The following is a 26957-nucleotide window of genomic DNA, read 5'->3' as shown; positions in this document are numbered from 1 at the left end:
AAGTACAAAGATAAACACACAAACATCCATGATCAACCGGTGGTTCACATCTGGGGTAACGAAATCCGAAAGCTGGCAATTAAGCAACAACGGTATATAATGGACCGGATGGTCTTTGCAGCCATACTGACAACAGTGGTTGATTTGGAGATAATTACATGCCTTTTACCGAAACTGACAATGGATTCCGTTTGACATATTGAGAACATTTAAGGGAGCAATCAGTTGATCAGTAGATAAGAATAGCAAAAGAGGAACTGACTTGACGTTTTCTTTCGTACTTCGCCGCCAGGAATTCAACATGCAGTGATTTACATATCTCCAAGTCCAATGCGAAATGGTCACCTTGTTTCTATATTATTCTGTACCGTCAACAAGCTTGAATAATTTAACATGGATAAGCAATATAAGAATTTTGATCAATCAATGCCAAGTTCGATAGGCTTTCACAAAACTAGGTTAAATGGGAAACAAATCGGGAAATCGGCTCGGGACTTCAAGTATGAAAGGTTTTTTTGTTTCTTGTATTTGAGGACAGAACTACCCCATTTGTACGTAGCCCGTTATGTACATGCATTTAGCATGGCAGACCACCCACTTTAGGGTGAATTGATATCTAATTGCAGTAAATTTGCACCGTAAAATCAACTATGGGCTACTGTAACTTTGTTAGTAATGGTATGATTTTGATCAAACTTGGGGATAACATGCTTTATATTATATTCTAAGTTAATACAAATTTTTATAACTCTAGAAAAAATTAATGGAGAATCGAAATCTACTCAAAATATACTATTCTTGGCTTAATTTGAACAGATATCGAAATGGAGACTATTTTGAAGCAGTTTTGGTTTTTTTTCCAAATTTTTCGGCTGGGCAGCTTCTGTGAATGGGTCCGCTAAAGAAATCATCACTTTCGACTCCTCCCACTCCCCGCCTTTCCAACAAATATCAAAACTAAGCTCAGCATCGAAAAGTACTAATGAAAAAAAATGTACACCCCCCTTTGCATGTATGAGGACCCCTCTTAATCTCAAAGTATGAAGATGTCACTCATCGCACGTATCGCAAACAAAACCTTGAAAAGTATCGATCAAGAAGCGAAAGTGCATAAGGCGTACCCCATATAAACGAAGAACTTGTTGTTTTTCGAAACTTTCCAAACAATTTTTCACGCATGATTCCAAGCATCTCGAAAAATGACAGGAGCAAAAAATCAGACATGGACATAGGTGACGTCGAAATGCTAGGAGAGGATCATTATTAAGATGCTCTTGAAAAATAAACTGATCTGAAATTGAAACGAAACGGGAAATATTCTATTTTGGACCGGAAATTGAGCCTGAGAGCGGATCGGAAATATAATGACAATGGAAAGTGCATTCTCTCTTTAACGTGTGGTTCTAGGACATTCATCGGACAGGTTGAAAAGTACAAGATAGGTGCTTGGGCACGCTATAAGATGAAATTATTAGGCAGTGATTCTTAAGCACACTATTTTAAAAGTCGAAAAGAGCAAAAGTCTTAAATTAGGGAGGCTAATTAATGAAACAATTTGTGTGTTTGTCTCCCTCATTGCAGAATCCACGACCGAACGTGGGCTTCATCAGATGAGCTAATATTCAACCAGATCAATTATGTTCTCATTGTACCACAGAAACGAATTACATTATTGTCAAGCGTTCATACCACAGGGCAAATTGCACCAGCGACCACTATCTTCTTAGAGTAAGATATGGAGACTGGTTAGCAAATAATGCGAGTAACGGACTCAGTCCCACCTACCAGGTTCGATATTGGAAAGCTCCATAACGGAGAAATGGCATGGAATGTGTCACGACATACCACGAACCCGAAGAGGAATCAGCTGACAAACGCAATCAAGACGTCGGTAGAAAAAACCACCGAACACGAACGTCGATGCAAAAAGAAGGTTGGACGAAGATTGCCAACACTCTAATGGCGAGAAAAATGTTGCAAACAATACCAAAAGCACTTCACAAGAACTAAACGAAACAAACGCATAGAATTAAGACGTATCATTAACGAGATCTGCAGGAAGAAGAAACGCAAACGTATAAATGACCACATCTGCAGATTGAACGATAACATGACAGACAGAAGAAGAGAAAAGTTCGGTGGAATAAAACTCGATGGACAAAGTGCAATCAAAAATAATCGAAAGGAGACTCGAACTCTTCTCAAAAAATATTGGCGAGTATCAACGATATCCACGATAGATCAGATATTCTTAGTGAGTTTCTGGGAAAATGGTGAAAATGCAACATTGATATATTCATTTCAATCAAATTTTCGTTGATTTCTGCTTTGGCACAGACTCCGGATTAAAGCAAGGTGATAGGTTAGTCCCAACACCATTCAAGATCTATTGGGAGTACATAATTCCAAAGATACTAGTGGATCCAGATGGTATGCTACTATACAAATCATCACAGATAGTTACTTATACGGATGATATAATTATCCTGGCACGATCAAAAGCGAACCCGAAGATGGTCCTGGTGAAGCTTGACACAGTAGCCAGAACAAACTATAAGAAAGATGCCAATCAGACAAAATCTGACATAAAACTGTTACTATTTGCGGCAAGTCGACATATATATTATACCTCTTACTGTCAATTTCCAAAAATAAAAATTTGATCAGGAACTCAAAGTTGATAATATTATATAAAAAAACATTGATTCGACTGGTCCTCTGTTATGAGTCGATAAACTTGGCTGGAGGGCAAAAAATTAATGTTTCGAGCGTCTAGTCCCCTGGAGAATCTTCCAATCAGAAGTCGTCATCTACTATATATCAAGATTTGAAAACTTCAATATGCCATGTGAAACGTATACACAACAATGGAGAGGTAAACGACCACCTGGAAAGCCCCGTAACAGATGGCAGTTTTCTTTCTCGTTTTCCATAAGAAGACTTCGGGATGTCAAGAACCGACATCGAACTGTAACGCTATAGAAGAAAACGAGAAGACAAATTAGTCAGAACGTGATGAATAGAACACGCTTCTTGAGAATAAAGTAATCTTTAAAAATATTTATTCTTATAAAAGCGAACAATCGCAACTGATTTGTCTTTTTAACTTATCACACTCTTGGGATCTGTAAGGTATAAGCATTCTCCAAATGGAGTCTGCTAAAAGCCGATCAAGATTGCAATGCCAAAAATCAGAAATGACTCTGCCTGTAAAGTGAAGAGGAAAGCGAGATCAGTTGAACGGACTGGCCAACTTAATCACAAAGTGTTAACTTAATGGACATTGCATGGGCTTTAATGAAGCAGGTCCAAATAGCAGTGACCAGTAACGGCACGCTAGAAATAGTAAAGCTCAGAAATCTAAAGAAATAAAAAAAAAGATCATTTAAAAAACGACTGCCTTGTTTTTATTCGATTATCCCAACTGTATACCTATGCTGACGATATTGATTTAGGAGGAATCGAGCAGGCGATCGGCGCGAAATCTTGAGCTGCAGATTAATGAAGGCAGGGCTAAATACGCAATGGCAACGTCATCACCAGAAACGAAAGGAAAACATCGAAACATAGCACTGCTCAACTAGGTCAAAAGTCATAACGATAACAGCTATGACAACGAAATTCGCGTACTGTTGTTTTAGTAGATCAGATCTACACCGTACACCGGTTGTTGCGCCGTCGACGATGATGGTCGTTTTTTCAATAAACTAAATTTAATCACTTGAATTATTTTGCACTTGGAGCTTATTAAAGACTTGCCATCACTCAAGGTTGTAATTTAACGTCAGGCAAAAGTCAATAATCAATTTCATTTTTTCCTTCCAAAATCAGGCAATCGTTTCTCTTGAAAGCAGTGGATGCAATTCATTATTGCTTTATTCATATCCACCAGACCAAATTAAATGCAGCTTTCGCCTGATCTTGATTCCATATTCTAAGTCATGATTGTGTTGGCTGAAAAAAAAATGGAAGAATGCAAAGAAAAACATAATGAAAATTAAATAATAAGCGTTTGTAATTGTTAAGCTTTTAGCGTACAAAAAATAGGAATTAAAGTATTACATCGTCGATAGGGAATACCTCTGAGGTCTTCCCTTTTCTTTCCTCATGGGTCTCCTATTTCGGAGTCTGCCTCTCAACTTTTAGGTAAGGTTTTACGTAGACACAACGAAATAAGCAGCGACGAAGAACTCAAAATATCACACTTTCAATCACGTGTTCGCTACAAAACTCACAAAAAGCGTGCTCGTCTATCGATCGTGGAATAAATATTTTACAATTTCTAACTTATAAATGCTTTGCACTTAATTTAAATTAAAATACAAATGGTAACATAATACTTTCAAAATACAATTAAGGAACATCTAACAATTTTTTTTTTGATAATTTTAAGGCCCTTTCTTACTATGTCATCGTGGTAATTTTCTTTAAATAAGTTAAGTACAAAATTCCTACTTTGTTGCCTATCCCCACGAATAGTTGGCGTAGCGCTCGATCCGAACGTAGTCGCTTGGAATTCTAAATATGTATCTACACGTCCTATTTACTGTTGATTGAGATACTTCTAGGTTCGGTTTCGAGCGCTTGACTTTGTCGTAAGAATAATTGTTTTACAAAATGATCAGTTCAACACACAATGATTCGAAAATAATATATTCTATAGATTTAGGGATTATCTTGAAGTTAGGTTTTGATACGACGTCCCAATCGTGTTGTTGAAAATTTCGGACCATTTTTCGAAACACCATTCGAACGCAAAACTCCATTTGTAGACTTTGTTCGATTTTCAAAGACAACATCTGAATCGGTTTCAGAATCGGTGAGGGATGTATTTCGCGTGACTAGTAGAGAACAAGCAGACAATTTATCAATATACTTGAGTATTGGTTTCATAAACAGTACACTTACATGATGGAATGTCATCTTCTTGTGTGCCTAGAAGAGCATATTTTTGTACCTTTGTTCGTGTTCGCGGTTTATGAGACCGACGGCACAAGCAAGTAATTCCCCAAAATATTCCCGATAGTAATAAAAATCCAACGAAAATTCCTATGGCAACGTACAGGATGGACCAATCTGTAAATTTAAAGTGTTACAAAATTAGTAGGGAATAGTTTTATACATAGACGATTGGCATATACAATGCTTCTTAAAAAGTAAATTGAAAAATATTTAATACTGTAGCGTATCTAGAAATTTTAGGTTCACTTCAGTTTAAACCTATTAATTTAAAACTAACACTCCTAAAAGAGTGATTATGTGCCAAACGTATACTCCAAAAAATGTAATTTTCAATTTTTTGCGTTTGGAGAAAAACAACAGTAGTCAGATGTACGCATTGTATATATGTAAATAGAAAAATGTGATGACTAGTCAAACTCAGAACCCATCACATCGATAAAGTGAACATTGCATTTCGTCGAATTATTCAAATATGCATTTTCATTATCGTCAATGGCGAAACAAGCGGTGTCTGCCTAGGCGTGCCTAAGTAAAAAACTTTTAACATATCGGTTATGAACTGAGGTTCACCAATTTTATAGAATATACTATATTTGAGTGCATTAATGATCGAGATGAATTCTCTTCTGTTCGGAGGAACAATCCATATCTGTATGTTACGGTAACTAGCCATTTCATCCACAAGAGGTGAATCTTCATCGAATGTGATACGGGTGCGAATCACCGTGAAATGTTCCTTCCACCTCTTCGGTTGCCCGAAATCGTGGTAAAGGACGTCACGGGACGAAAGGTTTGTGATCACTCGCAAGTACTTTCGTGTTGTAGTGCTTGTGTAGAAAGCCGACAGTGTGTGCCAGTTGCGCCAAATTGTTGGGACCTCTTTCCCAAAGTGTAGTAGTACATTTAAAGTTTTTAGCTAGCTTCTCTAGTTTATATACTTGTCTAGATAGCCCCCAGTCTCATCTGGGTTTTACCCCGTACGGTCACTGTTCGTAAACCAAGTGAAAGAAGAACCTCGTCTATTATAGATAGTTCTTTATTAACCTTTTCTGTTATGTAGAACCAAAACCTATGTTACATATAGAATTTTTTAAACTACAGTTTCGGGCCAAAATTTAATTATGCTACGCCTTTCCTAATGTAGAGTCTCCGGCATGAAGCCGGCAGAACCCTATCCTGGAGACGAACAGAATCTCCTTGGAACTAGTGACCAACCTGTCTAGTGTAGGACTATGACGGGCACTTTTCCCATCCTCGACACGACTTTTATTTCAATTTTGGGTTTGTTAGAATCAGCAAAATTCATAATTACCGATTTTGCAATTTGCAATTGTAGCAATAAAAAAACGCAATTCATCAATATGCAAGAAGTGCATAAAAATGTAAACACAAACAACAGCTACTACTTGAAGTACATGGTGAGAACTGGTGGGCGTGTGAGTACTCGGAGCGAAGCAGCATGGGAGATTCATTCCCTCTCTATGCTGGCTCGTTTCGGGATAGTAGTCTCAGCCGTGGTTAATCTGATTGTTCGTACGGTTTCGGTGAGTTGAAGCCTAACAGACCAATGACGAGATGATAGAAACTGCATAAACTTCCCACTATTATCGTTACGGTCTCAGAGACTGTGTTTTCCCATCAGGATTCCTAGGATCCGACCTAGGTATTGTCAGCAGACCTTGGCATTCAGATCACCTACAATGAACCATTCTGATATCTACTCAAATAAAGTTTGGATGTCTCCTATTCACTCCTTTATGAAATATGGAGCATCCACACAGTATGTTTTCATATTGTTTTTTTTCCTATTGCTGTTTCAAGTAAAGCTAATCAAAAAAATCCTCTTAAGTCCTCGAAGTACAAAATGGCTTGAATAAAAATGATGTTATGTTATGAAAAGTTTGATTGAAATTCTACTATTACTAATGAAGTTATAGTAGGCCAAAGGTTCCTTTTCAATTCGGTTTAAGTTGACAAAAATAAGGAACTCCACATATCTCGGTTTTACACCGAGATCCACCTATTTGATATCGCTAAAAGCTGTCTGGGATCCTAGGCCATCGCACCACCTGAGGCAGGGCCTACCACGTCTTCTTTTTCTACCATAGATATTGCTTTTATAAACTCTCCGAGCAGGATCATCCTCATCTCTAAATGAGCCACCAATCGCAACATATTGATCCGGATTTTGTCCACAACCAGATGGTCATGAGGATCGGTTATAAATTTCGTCGTTATATAGGGTACGTCGTCCATTCTCTTGTAGGAGGCCAAAAATCATTCAGAAGATTTTTCTCTCGAACGCGACTAAGAGTTTGCAATTGTTCTTGCTAAGAGCCCAAGCCTCCGAGGAATACATTAGGACTGTTGTCATTGTCGTGTACAGTAAGAGATTTGACCCTATGATGAGACGTTTCGAGCGGAACATTTTTTGTAAGCTGAAATAGGCGCTGTTGACTGCTAACAACCGTGCACGGATGTTTTTGGTTTTGATAGGATAGACAGGAGAAATTATCAACCTGTGCTATTTGATGTTGTTGCCTCTTTGATTTTTGGTGCTGACGTTGCCACGATATATTTCGTCTTGTCTTCATTGATGTGTAGCTAGTGTTGTTATATATTTTAGTTGTCCCACGACGTCCTGGCAAGCTAACAGAGAGCCAAGTTCTCTAGTCCGGTCGACGAAGATCGTACGTGGGGACGAGAATTGACCAGGCCTTCGGCCTATGGATGGCAGCTGTTTGTGGGCACTGGGCCCTATGGTGCTATACTCGTTGTAGGTTAGATAACCCGCGTATGTCTCAATACGTTTTGTGACGACACTTGCAAGCACAATTGTGTCGGAGACTGTTCGAACAGGCAGGACACGTGTTACAAGCTTAGACACAGACATCGTTTTCAAATGTTTATGATTAGGTTATGTTGTCTATTTTGCTTTGCTCGTCCGTCATCCAGGTCTGAGAAGACCCCAAGTGAGAAGGACTTTGACGAAAATTAGGGTCAGAGGGCGTTATTTTTTTTTAAAAAAAATAAGGCTAAAATTTTTGTATTTAAAGCACGTGCTTATTAATGATACTTTTTACTGGGATTTCTTTTAACTATTTGTTAAAACTATTATACCACGGGTATACTGAAAACTACCAGCTTTAATGAGCAATAATTTGAAAGATATTGCTCTACGAAAACAGTCGGTAGTATATGCACTGATATCCCACTGATGGCTGTGTCCGAAGGGCTTACAGAACAGCGAATCGATCTAACCGCAGTGAGGGCCGCATCGTAGCTGGTGCAGATTATACATCTTGGATTGTTCTTCTCATGGTGTCGATATCGTTAACATAGGCCAGTTGTTGGGAGGACTTAAAAAGTATAGTTAAAAAGGTTAAAAAAAAGGTGCACGATAGGATCTCCCTGTTTTAGACCATTGTGGATGTCGGATGGTGTTGAGAATGATCCTGCTGCTTTTATCTGGCCTCGCATATTAGTCATGGCCAGCCTAATCAATCTTATCACTATTCTCGGGATACCGAATTCTCGACTGGCCACCTACAGTTTTACCCTGGCAACGAGATACTGATTCAAGTCTATATTTGTACCCTATATGTTCTGACATTCTTCAAGGCTAAAAGGTGGCGGCGTTCAATCAGCATGTGGTCAATATAGTTGAAAGTGGTCCCGTCTGGAGAGACCCACGTTAGTTTGTGGACGCATTCCGCGCAAACATTGCAGTTCGCTATTATTGGCATTCCTATGTAACTATGGGAGCGAAAGTATCCTCTGAATACGGGCTCGGTCCTTACTTGACTGTCAAAATTTCCAGGTATGATATCAAAATCATACCTGGACAGGCTTCGAGGGTTCGTTCTACTCACTCGTAGTAGGTATCTTTCACCCACTTTGCAGTCTCCTCTGTAGCGGCGTGTATGTTGCTGAGGCTTATATTTCTAAATTTGCCTCAGAAATGCAGAGTGCATAACATTTCGCTTATGGTTTCAAAGCCGATAACAGTAGGTTTCAATATTTGGCCGGCTAAGAAACCTACTCCGAGCACATGGTTTACTGGATAATAACAATAATAATCATTTTCGCAATCAGGATTATAGGAGGGGATTATAGTACCCTATAGGAGGCAATGTGGTCAGCACACCAAAAAGTCCAGTCTTCCACCGATGAAAATAAGCTAGTACGTATCGAAAGAACTCACCAGCTCAAATTCAAAACATACCAATTTGGAAAACTTAGAGTTGGACACTTTAAATATGAAGGATCTGAGTTTCCATATGAACTTTGAGGGCATGATAGCGGCGTGTGAACACAATAAAAATTCAATTGCGCCATGCTTATTAAACAGCCATTTATGCAAATAATTTGTTCTATAAAATACTATCATGATAATACTCTTCATACTGCATATACTTCACACTCTGAGTTCAATATTATTACCAAGTGCGAAGACACAAGCCAGTCGAAATGCCGGAAGCTCGTTTTTGCGTTCATCTTATGTGAGGAACTCTCTATGTATGTTTTTCCATTCTGCCATATCTTAGAATGCCAAATATTCCTTCATATATTGCCAAGCTCCAAGATATAAATATGTACAAACATTGTCTATTACTGTATACCGATTGCGTTTCACCCAATATCAAAATTTAGATCGAAAAGTGATAATCGGGATCTTTTATTTGATATCCCACATGATTATATTTTGTGAAAAAAAAAATACGCCTCCCTTTCGCATATATGGGGGCCTCCCTTTATTCAAATGATGCCACTTGCGGCATGTAGCAGATACAAAATTAAATAAAACTCGAGTCGAGGATAGGAAAAGTGTCTCTCTTAGTTCCTACACTAAACAGCAGCAACACCAGTTGGCTTCAAGTCAAAAACTCGAAGCTCGGCGCTTCAAGTATGACAGGTTTTGGTTGTTTCTTATTTAAGTACCCGCATATTTGAACTAGAACTATCCCATTTGTATGTAGTCCGTTACATATACAATTTACAAATGCAACTTGAGAAGATATCGATATGATTCTTTTCAGATTTCTTGGTTGGATATTTTCTGAGAATGAGTTCGTTAAAGATATCATCACTTTCGACTCCCGGCCTTTCCAACAAATGTCATTGTTTTACTAAAAGGGACGAAGACGGCTATGGTTTCGTACCAGAAGCAACTCATCAGACGCTACCTCACCTCTGCTCTGGGAGGAGCGTGACCGAAGCGGCTAGCAGATGTTATACGCTCCCTTTTATAATTTGCAAAACATGTCATTCATTATATTCAAAGGAAATCCGCCCACAGTTCGAACCAAAGCTTGCCCGGAGCTAGATAGATAGATAGAATTCCTAAACAAAAATTATTTAAAAAAATGTTTACTACTTCCTCTTGCGTGAATGGTTTTACGCGAAACCTTAATAATTAAAAACCCCTGGCCCGCAGAGGTTGCTGGCCTATCGGTATTCATGGTTTCAAATGTACCACCGCAAAATATTGCCGCGCTCGACGTCACTTCAGCGATGCGGATAAGGCGTACCAACTAAATTCCGCTCCCGCCCATGGACCAAAAATGGATTAAGAATGATATACGGCCAAATTTGAAAATTTCATCACGTCTGAAAAATGATCGTTCTACACACCGGATTTCAATCCGGTTTACTATAGTGTGCGGTAGATTTTGGAGATTGGAATCTGCACTAAATGCTACAAACATTTGTATTCGCTAAGCAATCGCCACATCAGCAGTGGGACCAATTGTCACCTGAGGCAGAGTTGGGTATTGTATTCGTAGATGCGAATACGAATATATTCTTTGAATACCAATGCGAATGTATTCGCAATGGAATAAGTGAATATTTTCGTATTAACACAAAACACAAATATGAATACGGCTGTATTCTTACTTCCAACCGTGAATCAAATGTAGTCATATTTTCGAGTGTGAATACGAATTTTGTTGTGTTCATATTTCCAAGTGCCAATGCGAACTATTTTTTATTTAAATGTTAGTTTTTGCCTGAACAATGAGGCTGCCTCAAGCTCCACACAGCCAAACGCCTGTGTCTATGCCAAACAAACGCCAGCCTAAGCTAAATGTGTTTCAAGCAAAACCCGTTTTTGCCTCAAACAACCGGGAGATAGATACCTGAACCTAACGGGTTCCGTCTGAATTGGACAACTGATATACAATATGTGCATATATAAATTTCTGGATTACCAGATGAGTGTCCAGATGGCTCAAGTGGTTAGAGCGCTGAGCTGTCTTAGCGGAAGATCGCGGTTCAAATCTCACTGGTGACAGACGGATTTGTTATGATAACTGGATGTCGGATACCAGTCGACTCAGTAATAACTTTGGGCGAGCGTAATGCTGACCACATTTCATTCTACAGTGTTAACTGTAGTGTACCGTACCGGTCTGGAATGAAGTGCTCTAACACACTTTAATGGCTGGATTGTTGTGGCAACGATTATTTTATTATAAATTACGAAATAGACTGGACTATTGTCCAGCTCACAGGTCACGCATATATTTGTGCGCATCTGTTGTTAATTTTTTTGTTAGGTGTTTTTTTTAAATAAAAGTTCATACGAAAATATTTGCCCGACGTTTCTTCGTACGAAAAAATCGCTTGTGAAAGCAGGAAAATGTTTTTTAAAATTGAAAAGAAAACGTTTCAAACGTTTCAAACAATCACCTGACAAAGTGCTTTAATTTTTGTTAGAATAAATGAAGAATTTTCGAAATATGTATATGTAATTCGCCGTTATAAGGATGTGTTCAATAGTATTGAATATTATTTAATTAGCTTTTCAAAGGAGGAAATGCCATCAGGCAGAAATGATTTCCAATCAATTGACCGCCACTGTTTCTGATCCAAATTATAAGAAAATAGCGTCGTACTTACCACAATTTGCTTCATCGATGCCCCAGAAGTAGAATATTGAAGGCATCCAAAATGTATCACACATGCAGGCTCGTGTAACAGAATTACAAAATCCATGTTCTGAACAATTGTATTGACAAATTGTCGTTCGAACATCCGTGAATGTTGTTCCCAAGATCGATGCATCTCGCCAGAATTTATCTTTCAGAATTCTTTCAACTTCAAGTCCAGAAACCGGCGTTGCCTTCCCATCTGGCCCCTGATATGAATATGATATTTAAATTATTATAGTCAAATGTTTATAGACCAATTTCTTAATCTTAATCATGATTAATCTTTCAGCCACAAGACAATTGATACTCACAACTCGATCAACATAAAAGATGATAATTGCATCACCAGTTTTTGGTTCTGTTCGAAGATCACGCACTCTGACTTTCACGTCTCCAAGCAGCAGACTGATTTTTTGGACTAACGAATCTAGTTCAGATTGTGTTAGTACTGATATACCCATGGAAAGAGTCAATTCGACTAGGTTGAGTACAAGAGGGTCGGGATGAACTATTATACTGACCGTGTCAGTACTAGTAAGACCCTGATCATCAGTTACTGTTAACTTAAAGATGAAACGACCAGGAACGACGTTGGTGAGCTGAAAATAAAGTTGATTTAATTCGATGTTCCTATCAATTATAGGAAACATTCAATAAGACAGTAAATCACGTCAATCCGATTAACCCCAATTTACGTTTTAGACGAGATTCGTACAATAAAAAAAGGCAGAGAATGGCATTTTAAAACATATCATAGGAACCTCCTTGTCCATTTGCCTGAAGTGCAGAGAAGGAAGTTTCTCATCATAAATACAGGGTGTCCTGTTGACGATGGTAGAAATGTTATTGGTAAATAGCACCACTTGTTTGAGAAAAATTGTTCCCTGGAATTGTCACTCAGTTTTTTACCGCCACAGAGTTATAGCGTTTTTCCTCAATGGCATCTACCCAATAGAATCACAACTTTCCATCACTTTCCCAATCATCTAATTTCAAATTTGACACTATTTTCGGAGACCACATAAGATTTCATATAAATGGATACCTTTTCAGTTGCAAAGGGTACTGCCACTTCGCAGATATTATTGTTCAAACTTTAAAGAAACTTCAAAATGCAACATTGTAACGGTAATCTAAATTTGCAAACTTGCAAAGTTTACAAAAGTTGCCTCCTTATGTAAGCCTTCGAATGATATGCAATAAAGATAGGCTTAATTTACGAATATTATACATTCAATGGGTGAAAACCTGGTGTTGATGTGGAGGAAATTGACGCGGGTATTCAGTTTAGTTGGTTATTCCAAATGAAAAGCGTCAGAAATACGTTGGATTCGTTCCACATCAATACCACCACGGTTCCGACTCGGAAAATTTCAATTGGATAGTTAATTGATATGCAGAGCAGATCTTAAGAAGTAAATTATTTTGAAGTTGACAGAGAATACAATCTATGTCAAGCGCAAGTGACGTTTATATTAGTCTGAACGTTGATGAGTAAGTCATCCGAAAAAACATGGAGGTGTTTGTTAGAAGATACAAAAGGAGATGGGAACAATTCCAGTAACTATTAATGATGGATTCTTCTTCGAGTCGGCAAAAACGTCAATCCATGTAAAACCAAGTACCCGTAAGGGTTCACAAGCTCACATATGTTGACAGAGAATAACCATCAAATTATGAAGTAAATATGTCGATTGCATAAAGTAACTCACAATTAATACGGGCTCGTAATTAGTAGTTCCAACGATATTGCCTGTCGCTAAACTTGTACCGTCGCGTGACCATGTGTAATTCACAATGCCTAAGTCATCGTAGGATTCGCTCCCATTCAAATAGATGGCACTCACTGGAAGGGTGACGCTTTTATCCCCGCCAGCTTTGGCAACAGGTGGAGAATTTTTCTCTAAAAAATAAGTTTTTTATGAGAATCATGATCCCAAATTTTCTGAATTATAAGCAATACCTTGTATAACTTTAATCCAAACTGTATCTGAGGAGTTGTTTTGGTTTTCATCACTCACTACCAATTCAAAAACGTAGAGTCCAAGTGTTAATGACGTAGCATTGGCAACCTGCAGAGAACATTACTTAGCTTTTAGGCTTATAGAATCATTTGCTTTGGCCTACTTACCGCGCTGTTAGCGTTTATTATAGTAGCGGTGTTTGGACCTGATTTTTGACGCCAGTAGTAATTCGTTACCCGAATATCGTCAGTGGATTTGGAGCCATTCAGCGTGACCCATGTTAGCGGCAAGTTAATTGTCTGTAATGGTAATTAGTTCTATATCAAAGTCGATGTTTAATTTTGATCAAACTCGTCGCACCATATTTGCTCCAGCATTTGCTGTTGGTGGGAGATTAGTTGGAGGCTTTACAAAAACATGGACTTTTGCCGTGTTGGATTGATTGCTTGCGTCTGTTACTTTCAATTCAAATGTATAAATGCCTTCTTCTAAATTGGAAAGTTCTAAATAAGGCGTGCGAGTGTTCTGCATGTCAACAGCTTTCCCCTGGTCATTGGCGTCTTTCGTCCATTCCCAAGAAACGATGCCACGGTCATCAGTACTCAGCGAACCATTCAATGTAACATTGTTATGGGGTAAGTAAAGAATAACATCAGCTCCTAAGTAAGAAATTACCTGTTAGTCACCATAAACTATAGTGAAAAGAATAAATAACTCGCCTGCATTAGCTTGTGGTGGATAGTCCTTTTCTTTCAATACAGTTATATTTGCTGTAGTCGAGTCCTGTACGTTGTCGGAATCCGTAACAGTTAGTTTGAATTCATAGTTGCCTGGTTCTAAGTCGCTCAATTGTAATGTTTCCGTTTCAGGCAACTTTTTCTGATATCCAATCGGGCCTTGAAGAAGTTCCCAATGCCAGTTCACAATTTTATCATCGTCCGTACTAGTGCTGCCATCTAAAATCGCTTGACTACTTGGCAATTTAACAGTTTGTTCTTTTGGGGTGATGACGGCAACCGGTGGTTTGTTAATTCTTCGTTCCGGTGTCACCGTAACGTTCGCCATAGTTTCACCGTAAGACCCATTTCCAGTAACGGTTACTTTGAATATATAGAGTCCCTCAGATAAATTTGATAGTTTAATTTTGTCTTTAGTCTGATCCGATATTGTTCCATTTACAGCCCCTTGTGGCTGTGTGATTAATGTCCATTGATATTTATAGATGTTTCCACTCGTTTGCTCGTCTGGAACAACGTACGCAGCTAGGGTTACTTCCTTTTCTGGGAATCGGACTGTTTTGTTCTTTACTGAGACAGTTAGCTGTTCAAGCAGCTTTTTTGATTCTTTCTCTTTCTTATCATTGGAATCAGCGTTTGAATCTCTATTCACTTGGCTTTCATTTTCTAAGATTTTCTCAACCAAACTTGTTCCACTGAAAAGTGGTGCACCTGACACACATTCTCCTATCTCATTTCGTCTATAGTTTCGCTTACATTCGCATATTCCGCCACGAGACTTTGCCAAAAGTCGTACACATTCTTCGTTTGGTTGGCAAGCATTGTCGACTCCTACTTCACAAATCACTTTAGTTTCTGGTAAGTAAGCAGACTCTTCAGCCAGAAGATCGTTTTCATCAATTGCGTATTGTTGATCATTACCGAAAGAATCGAAGCCTTTTCGGGCTGTGAACAACTGTCCAATCCGTTTTGTAGGCAGTTGTTCTTCATCAGGAATAAATGGTAAATTGTTTTCTAATGATTCAGACAGTGAATATTTCCTGGAATTTGGCCAGTAACGCAGAGATTTATCTTGTAACGAAGGTAAGAAGTCGTTGAAAGCTTTTGAGTTTTTCAGAATATCTAGCCATGATAGATCTTCAATGGTACCTGGAAAGAGTAATGAATACCAACATATTAATATTATTATAATCGAATCAACGTCTTTTGGTCGTATGATCACTTTCTTTTTAAGGTTTTGTGTAAAAACAATAAAATCATTTCTAAGTAGAGACTCGATTTGTACTTTAGTAATCAGATCTTAGAATTAATATCGGTCGCGGTATAGATGAGTGAGGAGTTACAAAGTACACACACATAAAGCGAGATAGGACTCATTTTCAGAAACTACCCATCCGGTGCTTAAACAAAATTAATAATAATATATTACTCTAATTTTCAAATTAACTAGGCACCCCTTCTAATGCATTTAGCATTAAATGATTACGAAATTTTGCGGAAGCATAAACCATGACGGCGCGATGGCCGAGGAGGCACAGCGCTACCCTCTCAATCTCGTTGCTCTGGGTTTGAATTCCAGTCGTCTTGGATGTATGTTTGTCTCGTTGCTGTGAGCTTATCATTTGCACAGCATTAAGTGTGATCTGATGAAAATTTAAAATGGAGTGAAAAAAGCAATAACGACGGAGAGACTGTGTGGATGCATACATAAACCATAGTATAAACCACTATTTCGATGGAAAATCTATAAGGGAAATATCTATGGTAGAAAAAGAAGATGAGGCAGATCCTGCCTGAGATGGAGTGATGACATAGGTCAAGATGTCAGACTGCTTTTAGGGATTTCGAATCGGTGGACCCCGGCGCAAAACCGGGGTGTCTGGAGTTCCTTATTAAGGCAAGTCAGGGAATTTACTGCATCCAAGACATTATAGAAACAGAGCTCTGAAGCTCCCTTCACGTTTGATAATTCACCAGACTGAGCTATCATGTGCAATCCATTATGACATCATCGAAGCACAAGCACAGAACATGGATGGCGAACTTAAATCCCTCAACGTTGTTTTTGTTGAATCTTATGACCTCCAGTCAATACATTTGAAGTAATACTCTACCTGCTATTTGCGACTCATATTGATTTAAGGTGAATGTTTGTGTAGGTATATTATATAGGTATGTCCTCTTCGGACACGGATTAATTTGGCGATCACAATCAGAATCTTGTAGTGACTAGTACAATGGCGCTGGTTTATACAGCATGCAGGTTCAACATTCATACCAGTAGTTGCCACGCCTATCTAACACCTGAGCCGCAACTAAAGGGTATGGCACCGAGAGCATATCCTCTAGGGATTCTCCTGGAGCATATGCTCTCGATTCCCAGAGATCGAGGTTTCTTTGGTATTTAATAACCTGTGGCAATGCTTCGTGGCAAGCAGACTATTGTCTGTTCGCCTTTTTTATCCTTCGGAGGACAAGAAGGCGTTATTTGTAACTTTTAAAGTAACCGGTACATCTACAGCAAATTAAGCAGCTCCTATTTGATCTCCTAACTTGATGACTTCTAATGGATTTACTGAAAGTAGGATTAATTTGTTTATTGCCTGTGTGTCACAGATAGATCAACTCGATGATGAGAAAGGCACCGGCTAGCAACAATCGGCACATATATTGTAATATGTTTGACGACGAGAATAATGTTGATTACCATCTTGTGAATCAAGCCACCGTTAAAACAACGTGGGAAGATCATCGGCCGACTGAACATTAAAATGTGGCGATTCGTAACCAAATAGAAGAAGGGATCGCGCTTACGCGCCTGCCGACGATTAAGATATAACACGAAATACGAAGGAAAATGTTGGTCCATTGATAAATTTACATTAATATGAAGCAAGGAAGGCGATTGCTTCTACCCGAGCAGCCTGCTGCAAAGATCTTTAGATAAAATACCTTTCCAAGGAAATGCAAGACTTTCTTTGGCGAGAAAGAGTGGAGTAGCAATTCACTGTAGCATACACGCTACAGAAGAACGGCGAGGCGGAAAGAAAGAACGAAATGCTGATTGAATCTACGTGTGCATGCTGCTTGAAGCTGTACTGAACAAGCGCAACTTGCAAAACTTGATAATAGCAAGGCTATCGAGAAAATACCAAGTAGGATGGCAAAGAACGAGAAGAAGTCTTGGCAGGCTACGATGGGAAGGGTATAAGATCCTGGATCCAGCGGCGAAAGAAGTCTGGGTTGGAAGGTCCGTGAACATCGTCGAAAACTCACTCAAGCGGAATAAGAGCGGTGATGGACAGAAGAAAACAAGACATAGTTAAAGCCGTATATCACATATAAGAAACCATAAGATGAGGAACCAGAAGACCAAGAATCAGAAGGAGAAGCCAAAGATATCCGAGCATAGATCAATAAACAGATGATGAGTTCCGAACATTGTCGCCAGGGCGGAGAGCGTCCAGCGACACAACACGAATGTACCGCTGAGGCTAGGGTACAAGATAGAAGCCTGTATTGAGAGGTAATCGAAAGATTGGAATGATCTGTTTCGGGGGGCATCGGCAGAGCAAGACCTGTGGCGATCAGTACCAAAGAAAGAGATGAAGACGAGGGGCGAATATCAAGTCTGGAAAATAGCAGATTTTCCTCCAGGCAGATAATCAACTTGTGAAAAACCGACAGTGAAGAGGAGATCTACAAATACAGGGTTCGCTTGGTCGCAAAGGGGGACACTTCCAAATAAAAGACTTTGGCGAAGTTAGCCACTACCGGGGGATTCAGATCGAACGAAAAGATGACAGTTCACTTTAGCTAAATCGTAGGGCAAAAGTTGTCAATTTATTGGAAGAGAACGGCTTACAAAATCAGCTGAAAGAGAAGATGCCATGGAGCTGGAAAATAACAAGCTGTACAGAAAAGAGGCCAAACAGTTGGAGCATCAAATTTAAGCTGGCTGGAATAGAGCCAAGCTGATGATGCGATACCTAGCGACGACCACTGACGCAAAATTGAGACCAATCACCATGTTCAAGGACAGCCAAGGTTATATATAACAGATTTCAGTTTCAAATTAACCGGGGCAAGCACATTAAGTACTGTTACTACCAGGTATACATGCTAGAGAAGAACAAAGTAGATGCCAGCTGACATCTTATTGAAGGCATTGGGGCAATTCTGCAATTCTGTAGTTCTGAGCATCCTAAAATGAGAAGGACCGTTAGAATTTGGCGCTTGCAGAATGTTCTGACAACGTTCAGGTGTCGGTTAATGACCTCGCGCTATATAAAAACAAGTCGGGAAACCGGAAGCTGGACGCTTCAGGTACGAAAGGTTTTGTGTATTTCTTAGTACGTAGCACGTAATATATGCATATGTCCACTTTCGGGTGATATTGACATTGATAGTCTTCAATTTTCAAAGAAGCAACAATTTCGACGTATTATAAATTTGTTAGTAATAGTGCGATTTCCATCAAACTTGGTATGATCATGCTCTACATTATAGCCTACATCACTGCAGAATTTCGTGCCGCTAGGATGAATTTAAGGGGGGTTTGCAGCCAATTACAAAAAATTATAGTAATATACTATTATTAACTTTCTTTGAACAGATATCGGTATGAAAGGTATTTCGGAGCCAAGGCACTATATAGTGGCAACCTCCTGATTTTTTTTCAAATTTTTCGGTTTGGTAGTTTCTGAGAATGGCCCCCTTAAAGAAATGATCACTTTCAACCCCCCACACTCCCCATATTTCCAAGAAATGTCAAAACTAAGACCGGCTTCGAAAAGTACTAACTGAGACCTTTAATTTGATACCCCACATGACTATATTTGATGAAAAAAAATTTTACACCCCCCTTTTGCATGTATGGGGACCCCCCCTTAAATTCGACCTAAAAGGATGTAATTCACTGTATGCGTGAGCGTTCACAGTTTCCAACTTTCTACCAAATTTGGTGTTAATCGCTATAACCGTCTCTGAGAAAAATGCGTGTGACGGACAGACAGACGGACAGACAGACAGACAGACAGACGGTGTAGGAGGCCCGCGGCATACTTGCAGGCTGCTCATAGCCAGGGTGGTGAGCTCTATCATGCTGTATGCAGTCCCAGTTTGGGGAAAAGCACTGCAGGTTTTAGGCAATACACATAAACTGAGTGCGGTCTACAGAAGAACATCCCTAAGGGTGTGTTCTGCCTTCAGGACCGTCTCAGACGATGCAGCGTTCGTCATCTCGGGAATGATGCCGATTGACATCCTAGCAACCGAAATGATAAACATTTATAACACCAGGTCCATCTCTCCCTTATCTCAGGTGAAAAAAGCCGAAAGGGAGAGATCCATAAGCAGGTGGCAACAGCGATGGGACCAGTCAGAAAAGGGTCGTTGGACTTACAGGTTGATCCCTTCCATCGGGGAGTGGCTGGAGAGAAAGCATGGGGAGATCAATTATAATCTCACACAGTTTCTCACCGGCCATGGAGGATACCGTCAATACCTGTACAGGTTTAAATTGGACACCTCGCCTAATTGTCCAAACTGCGGGGTCCCAGAGGACCCGGCGCACGTTTTCCTCCAGTGTCCTAGGTTCGTGGAAGAAAGGAGGAACCTGGAGGAAACTCTAGGTGAAGTGCTATCACCGGAAAATTTTGTCCGAAGAATGGTAGCCTGTCAGGAAGACTGGGATGCGATCAATTCCATGATCGCTGTAATAAGGTTTTGTGTTTACACAAAACCTTAAAAAGACTAGTGATCTCGTTCTCTTTTACCAGAGGCCGTTGTCAGTCTCATTTGGAGTGCACTGTTACAACACATAGTGCCAGATAAACTCACATCTGATAAATTGTTCTCCTACAATACGAGGAGTAAAGCTCGAAGTGTGGGATTCATTAAGGAAGCGCCCAGCTGTAAGTGTCTCACATTGATGCTCTTAGTCAATGGTAAATTGCACCATGCATTCGCGGAGCATTGATGAAGTGCATCCCTGTCACTGCCGTCTTTTGCGATCGACGCATCAATAAACCTCCTGAACCCCTAAATTTACCACGTTATCGTGCGCCCTATCCTCTTCCTTTCTATGATCCCCAGTGTAGGGTGTTTACCAAACACAATGAACGCCGCTTTACAATAATGGAAATAATGATGTTACTAAATACACAAAACCGTGTGACCCAATAAATAAGTATTCAAACTTATCAAAATACTGCTCTTCCCGTCACCTCAAGATTACCTTTGTCGGGGAACAATCGGCTGGCTATAAGTAACCATAAAAACTTGCTCACTAAGCAATATTTAGTAAAATGATCATTCCTACCACTATCGAATAGAGAAAAGATTACCTCTTCATAGTATTAGGTGCTCCGCTCACCTGTTTTGTACCGACTGAACTCATACTTTAAAATATTCGAACTTCCTTGTATTCAAGGACTGTTTATTTATATCTGTATACGTATTTCAAACGGACAAACGGCAGGTCTGTGGACCAAAAGAAATGATTTTTTTCTAGGATGTACCTGTGACTGCAGAATTGATGCGTGTTCTTCTGCCCCGTTTACCAATTCGGCTTCTTTCAGATGCGACGATTGGTTTGTCCTTTATAGATACATGGCCTTTTTGTCTTCACCACATTCGACGCAACATGAGGTTCTGCGAATGTCGCGTCTCTAACACTTAGAAGGAAAGCTGTCATTGTTCAACTGCACTATGAGAAAGTCCTAAAGCCGATAATGAAACTTAAACCCAAAGCGATATTCAAGCGACAACCGCATGCTGGATCACTACAAGAAAACCCTACCCTAATCAATGAAAGCTACCCTTGCCCAGATCGATCGTATCTGTCCCGAAACGACCACAGCATTTAAAATTTCTGCCCAGGGTGTAATTATGTATACCTTCATGACTTTGTTGAGTAAATTTTCAATTGCTCGGGAGGCTCGCTGGGATGACGGCGAAAACAGACTTCTAAAATTAAACTGAATACCCATATACACGCGTGAATTCGAAACAACCTTATGCCGTTCAGGCAAATGTATCTGCCTATATGAGACGACGGGAGGAGGTTTGTGGGTGCACCCGATATAATAGCTCTGTTGCCTTATGGGGTAGTTGAATAATAGGAGCCCCGCTGTGTGTTAGAGTCCAAATTAGTTTGGACTTCTTCAAGATAGGAATCCTCAATAAAGGCATCGATTTCTGCATGCTCTCAGACTGTCGATTAAAATACTGCACGGATTGCAAATTTGATGGCGGCTAACTCAGCAGTGAGGTTCGAAGCTTCACCGAAATTGAAAAGTAAACATTTCCCAGACCTGGAAAAAACAACAGTGCGAGTACATCAATGCCAATGTGAGTTCATCTACAAATCAGAAACATTGTGCTGCAATTTAAGGCGGAGAAGGGTTAGTTGGAGCGCTCTTTCAATGCGGTTTGGAATTTGGTGGACTTGGTAGGTATTTGATTCAACTTGATCTGGTGAAATATGTTTCTAAAGGTTCTGAGACAGGGCGTGTAAACATTTTCAGCTGCAAGGTTTGGATAATTATCCTCAAAAACTTTCCAGTTGAAGGTTTTTAATTTGACGATTTCTTTTTCAGCGGGAATCATTCTTCGGTGTTTGGTTGGCATCGCAGCTGCAAGGCTGTAAAATTGTCCAGCTTTTTGTTAATGTAACTTGGGCTGTTGGCAGTGGACGCTGCAGCATATTCAAGCCTGAATCTGATAAAGCCCCTATTGAGTATTGAGCTTTTGTTTCGAGTGGTGTCCACTTTTAACATCGGACACTGACCCGATTTGTTAAGACGTCGTCAAAGTGAAGTTTAACAATGAGAGCGCTGGTTATCCTTCTGCTAAAGGATTTGATGTGTGACATCAACTGATCTCCTAACCTGTTACTGAGTTATTCTTTTTGATGTTTGGCAAATCTTATGGTGATGGACTTGTTGATGTTGATGGGAGTGCTAATTTGTTGCACTGGCTGACAAATTGATTGGCCGTCAATTGGAGGTTGCTGACTGACAATTCTCTGGTCATACCAGACAAAATGACGAGGAAGTCGTCAGCAAATTGAAAGATTGCCGTTGACTACCTTCTCGTTGCATTTTGGAAGTCAAAAGAGATGGCTGAAATGTACAACTTTTTCAGTTTTTCCGAAGTTATATGTAACAGAAGTTGATTTAGACATGTACTTGTGATTTTATGCTTTCTATAAACATAGCTTCGGATCGGCAAGCATTCAAAATCTCCTAGGAAATTGTAAAGCCGATGCATTGAATGTTTTGGCAAAAAGTTGATTAACGAAATTGTCCGTGAGAGCTTTGTTTCTTTTTGGGGTGACACCAATTTTCGAATCAATAGAGAATTTAAGGCCTCTAATAGCTGTGTTTGAGTGGAATCATTCGAGCTACGCATCATGTCATCGATGATGGCATCCATCTCTGGACCTCATCCGCAAATGAGGAAGGTTGGGGTACATCAGCCATAGTTGGTTCAGATGGAAGCAGCCGCGGCGGTGGATGGCATTGACCCTTTAGTAGATAAAAATATTTGAAGTTATCTTTGTCATTTCATGAAAATTTTAGTTGAGTTTCCTGCGAGGAGTTCCTAATTCGTTTTATCAAGGTCCAGAGTTCTGAAAGATTTGAGGAGGCTTATCTCGTCAATTTTGACGTTCCAATGCTAACTTAGGCATCCTCAATTTTTGTTTTCATTCCTCTGGAGCGTGTTTGAATAAGTTAAAAATCCTTGAATGTGGCACGAAGCTTTGTAGCAATGCTCCTTTTCGTTGGAAAAAGTTATTAGGACCGGAATCTACCAGCCTATCGGCTTCCTAGAGTTGTTTTTAGTGCGCTTTAGTGGCTTTCGTATTCCAAGTCACTTGAAGTCTTAATTTTATCTGCGGTTTTGGGGACAAAAAATGGTAGTTGGATTCCAGCTTTTTATCATTCAGTTTGTTAGGAATTGTATTAAATGCTTTTAGTAGTTCGTTTAATAGCTTTTGCGGCAAAGATCCTCTGATTGCTGGAATGGTTGTAGACGAAGATCCTGCTATTGAAGGCCACTTGCACAGGTGTGGGGAAGTTTGTGAAGTGGAATTGCGTTCAACATTACCCTGAAGGAGTGTTTCCCTATTACTATTTTGTTTATGCCCTTTTGTGGATTTCTGCTGCGTAAAACCCCCTTTTTAGCGAGAGAGGGGAAGTTTTGCACTTCTCCAATTGTGAAAACGAGCCTGGTTCAACAATCAGGGCGGGTAGACATACGACCTGGAACTAGACAACTTATATATGTTAATCGTATTGCTAATCGCATCCTCGAGTAAAGGGGACCAAATGGTAATGAACCTCGAACAATGAAACGTAAATAATAGGATGAAATGGGATGCCACGTTTGGCAATAATTTGGTAGGACAGCAAAGGAATAATAACAACAGAAGTACAGAGTAAGGTCCACCAAGCCATACCTTGGGTAGCCACTATCGGTAAATGAAAAAATCCCAAAGTAGGGGATGCCGACAGAACAAAAACTAAATATGAAAAGAGAGATGCCAATCAATCTCCAAATTTAAGGTAGAAATGGCAAACTATTCAAGTAAGTTCGTAATATTCTTACCAATGGATACGAGGAACACATAATATGGCATCGTTTTCAAAAGGTAGAAAACATGAAGAAATAAATCAGTTATTTGGGGAGGCTATTGGGTTTGGCAAATGAAAGCAACACAAAGGAAATGGAAGATAGTCATATAATTCTTCTGAACCTATTTTTGTTGCCAGACCGGGTGAATCGCCTCAGTGTGAAATCACTGGGAACATTAGAAACGCCACACTAAAAGCAAAAGCTAATACTATTCCTAAGAGGAACGCATTGCATGAAAATTCTTGTTTTCCACATCGACTGGTTCTACGGAAATTCAATCACGAATAACAAACCGCGGATTATCAGATCACTATCACAATCAGCTAAGATTAGCCCAAGCTGCTGATAACATTATCTGGATGATTCCTATCGCATAGATAAGCCCAATTGCATATTTACTCCCAAATACAATTCACTGCGCCTTCGCTTGCCTCTTCTATTAAAGTTAAAACTGGACTAATAAGATCCAAATCTATGAATATGAAATTCTCTGTTTTTCGTCACTTTTTGGAGATTTTTTGTTCAGTCGCCACATAAATTGATAAACAACTCACCGTCATTTACTGGAGTGACTAAAACCATTTGTAAATTTGTTGATAACCCGTCCGTCCGCTGCTTCGGCAGGCACAGTTCGTTGCTGATGCACTTGATGTGGTAGCATTTCTTATCGTACATAAATGCAACGTTGCATTCGCTCTTCTTCAGACAGCAATCTTCCACGCACGTCTTTAGGTCAGGGTCGTCCTTCGTCACCTCCGTGTAATTTCCAGCTTCCATTTTGCCTGCAGACAAAACAAAGTGTGACGTGGTTGCAAAAGCCACCCCGGGGCAGTCCAAGGACGGGATTAATCTACATACCAACAGGCACCGAGCCCTTGAACACTTTCTGCAGGATAAACGGGCAGATTTCGCCAAAGTTGACGGGTTCGTCGACATTTTTCGTGCCATCGGAGCTGGCCAAAACAAACAACAGGATCAGCACTAACCGCTCCATCATGTCGCCGGGGGTGGCACTCTGCCAAACAATTATCGCGAGAAGAATAACACGGGCTCCCGGCTATTTATCGAGAGTTTTTCCTGAGCGGGAATTATCACAAATTGTTTTGAGCGATAGCAATCAGAATGTTGTGAAAAAAATTGCGGTGGTAGGGAAATCCGTTGCAAACATCTGCGGTCACAGTTTTCACATAGCGCGCACGAACCCGCGTGGCTGGCTACCGAAAATCTTACACCTCTTATCGTACAAATCGATTCTGAGTCATTCTGCATTGAATTGCCCTCATAAAAACTTAAATTGCGATTTTTTCAACGAATCAAAACGACCTTCGCGTACGCAGCGATAGAAATAATTTGGAGAACTTTCTGTCAGTCTGAAAATTTGAAATCAGCTGTTAGGGGACCATGCGTACTGACGTTCAAAATAGGGTTGTTCAAGGCGTTGGTGAAGGCGCCAGCATAGTTTGTGGCGTTGGTGTAGTGACGTCACAAGTTCGTTATGGGATTGCTTTACGGTTATTTTCATATAAAATTAATTTTTGGAATAATATAGACATGTAATGTTTTATACAGCAAAGGCTACGATTAGTTTAATTTCTTTTTTTTTGCCATAATCCCCTACAAAAAAGGAAATAACCGGAGAACCAGAGTGTTTTTGCATAAGCTGTCGCGGCCAAAGCACGAATTTTGGAGGCTTCACCAGATTCGTGTCCCCTCGGTGGAAAGCCTGTACCCAGTGTCTACAACGCGAATAACCAGAAAAGAAAGTAGAGCAACTTCCTTAACGAGGGGAACTGGAAACCTGTCGGTATCACGGGAGAGGAAGCCTCGGGTTGAATGAATTTCAGCCGCAAAGAGAGGGGACTGCAGGCTTATCTGTCAGAACCTTTTCTTCTTCTTCAACTAGGAACAGCAGAAAAAAGGAAAGCTAGGGATGTGGATCTAACGCCGGTGTTTGGAAACAGATCCATGCAGCCCGGACATCGTGAATCCGACGACAATGGAAGGCACAGTAAAAGCGCGAAGGTTCTTGGGAATGAGAATGGATGGATGAGAACTTTGGACGGAAGGCGGTAGCCCTGGTGAGACCCATATTGGACTTAGCTGGCTCTTCAGTTTGTGGCGTTTTAGACTACACTTATGTCCGCAAAGCACGCCAAAGCGCCAAAGTCGATTGCTACCTACTAACAGTAAGGCTGGCAAAGCTGCAGGACTGTTCTTATAACAGTTGTCAGTAGGCTAATATAGAAAAAAAAAATCAATTTTTATCAAATTTGACTTTATTTTTCAATAAAGTTGTCTTCGAAGGCGATACAACGATTTTAGCGGTCATACAAATTTTCGATATCATTTTTATAGTTCGATTTGTCTTTAGCCTCAAAATATGTCTCAGTTTCGACGATTACCTCTTCACCGGCACCAAATTTGTTTCCAATGAGCATTCTCTTGAGGTTTGGGAATAGGAGAAAGTCGCTGGAGAATACGATGGATGCGGAAATAATTCCAAGCCCAATTTATACAATTTTGCCAGCGTTTTCATTGACTTGTAACACGATACATAGTCTTGATGGAACAGCGCTTTTTTCTTCAACTGAGGCTGTTTTTCCGCGATTTTATTCATCAAATGCTCCAATAACGCTATGTGATAGTCGCTGTTAATGGTTTTTCCCTTCGCAAGAGAGTCGATGAATATTATACCATGCGCATGCCAAAATACTGAT

The 26957-nt window shown here is 39.9% G+C and overlaps 1 protein-coding gene across 1 annotated transcript; it reads right to left on the bottom strand.

Moving 5' to 3' along the window:
* Window positions 1–239: 239 nt before the first annotated feature.
* Window positions 240–25624, bottom strand: LOC119650514 (dyslexia-associated protein KIAA0319-like protein). The gene is made up of 11 exons (XM_038053363.1): window positions 25099–25624; window positions 24795–25022; window positions 14581–15747; window positions 14222–14520; window positions 14029–14160; window positions 13861–13969; window positions 13610–13800; window positions 12209–12496; window positions 11866–12103; window positions 4909–5076; window positions 240–4841 (listed from the first exon to the last, which is right to left on the bottom strand). The coding sequence occupies exons 1-11, from the start codon at window positions 25235–25237 to the stop codon at window positions 4684–4686; spliced, it is 3117 nt and encodes a 1038-aa protein (XP_037909291.1). The 5' UTR covers window positions 25238–25624; the 3' UTR covers window positions 240–4683.
* Between the last annotated feature and the right edge of the window lie 1333 nt (window positions 25625–26957).

This window comes from Hermetia illucens, chromosome 1, assembly GCF_905115235.1.
Source record: "Hermetia illucens chromosome 1, iHerIll2.2.curated.20191125, whole genome shotgun sequence".
NCBI lineage: Eukaryota > Metazoa > Arthropoda > Insecta > Diptera > Stratiomyidae > Hermetia > Hermetia illucens.
Note: the sequence above shows the minus strand (reverse complement) of the source record. Positions and strands in the feature narration are given on the sequence as shown.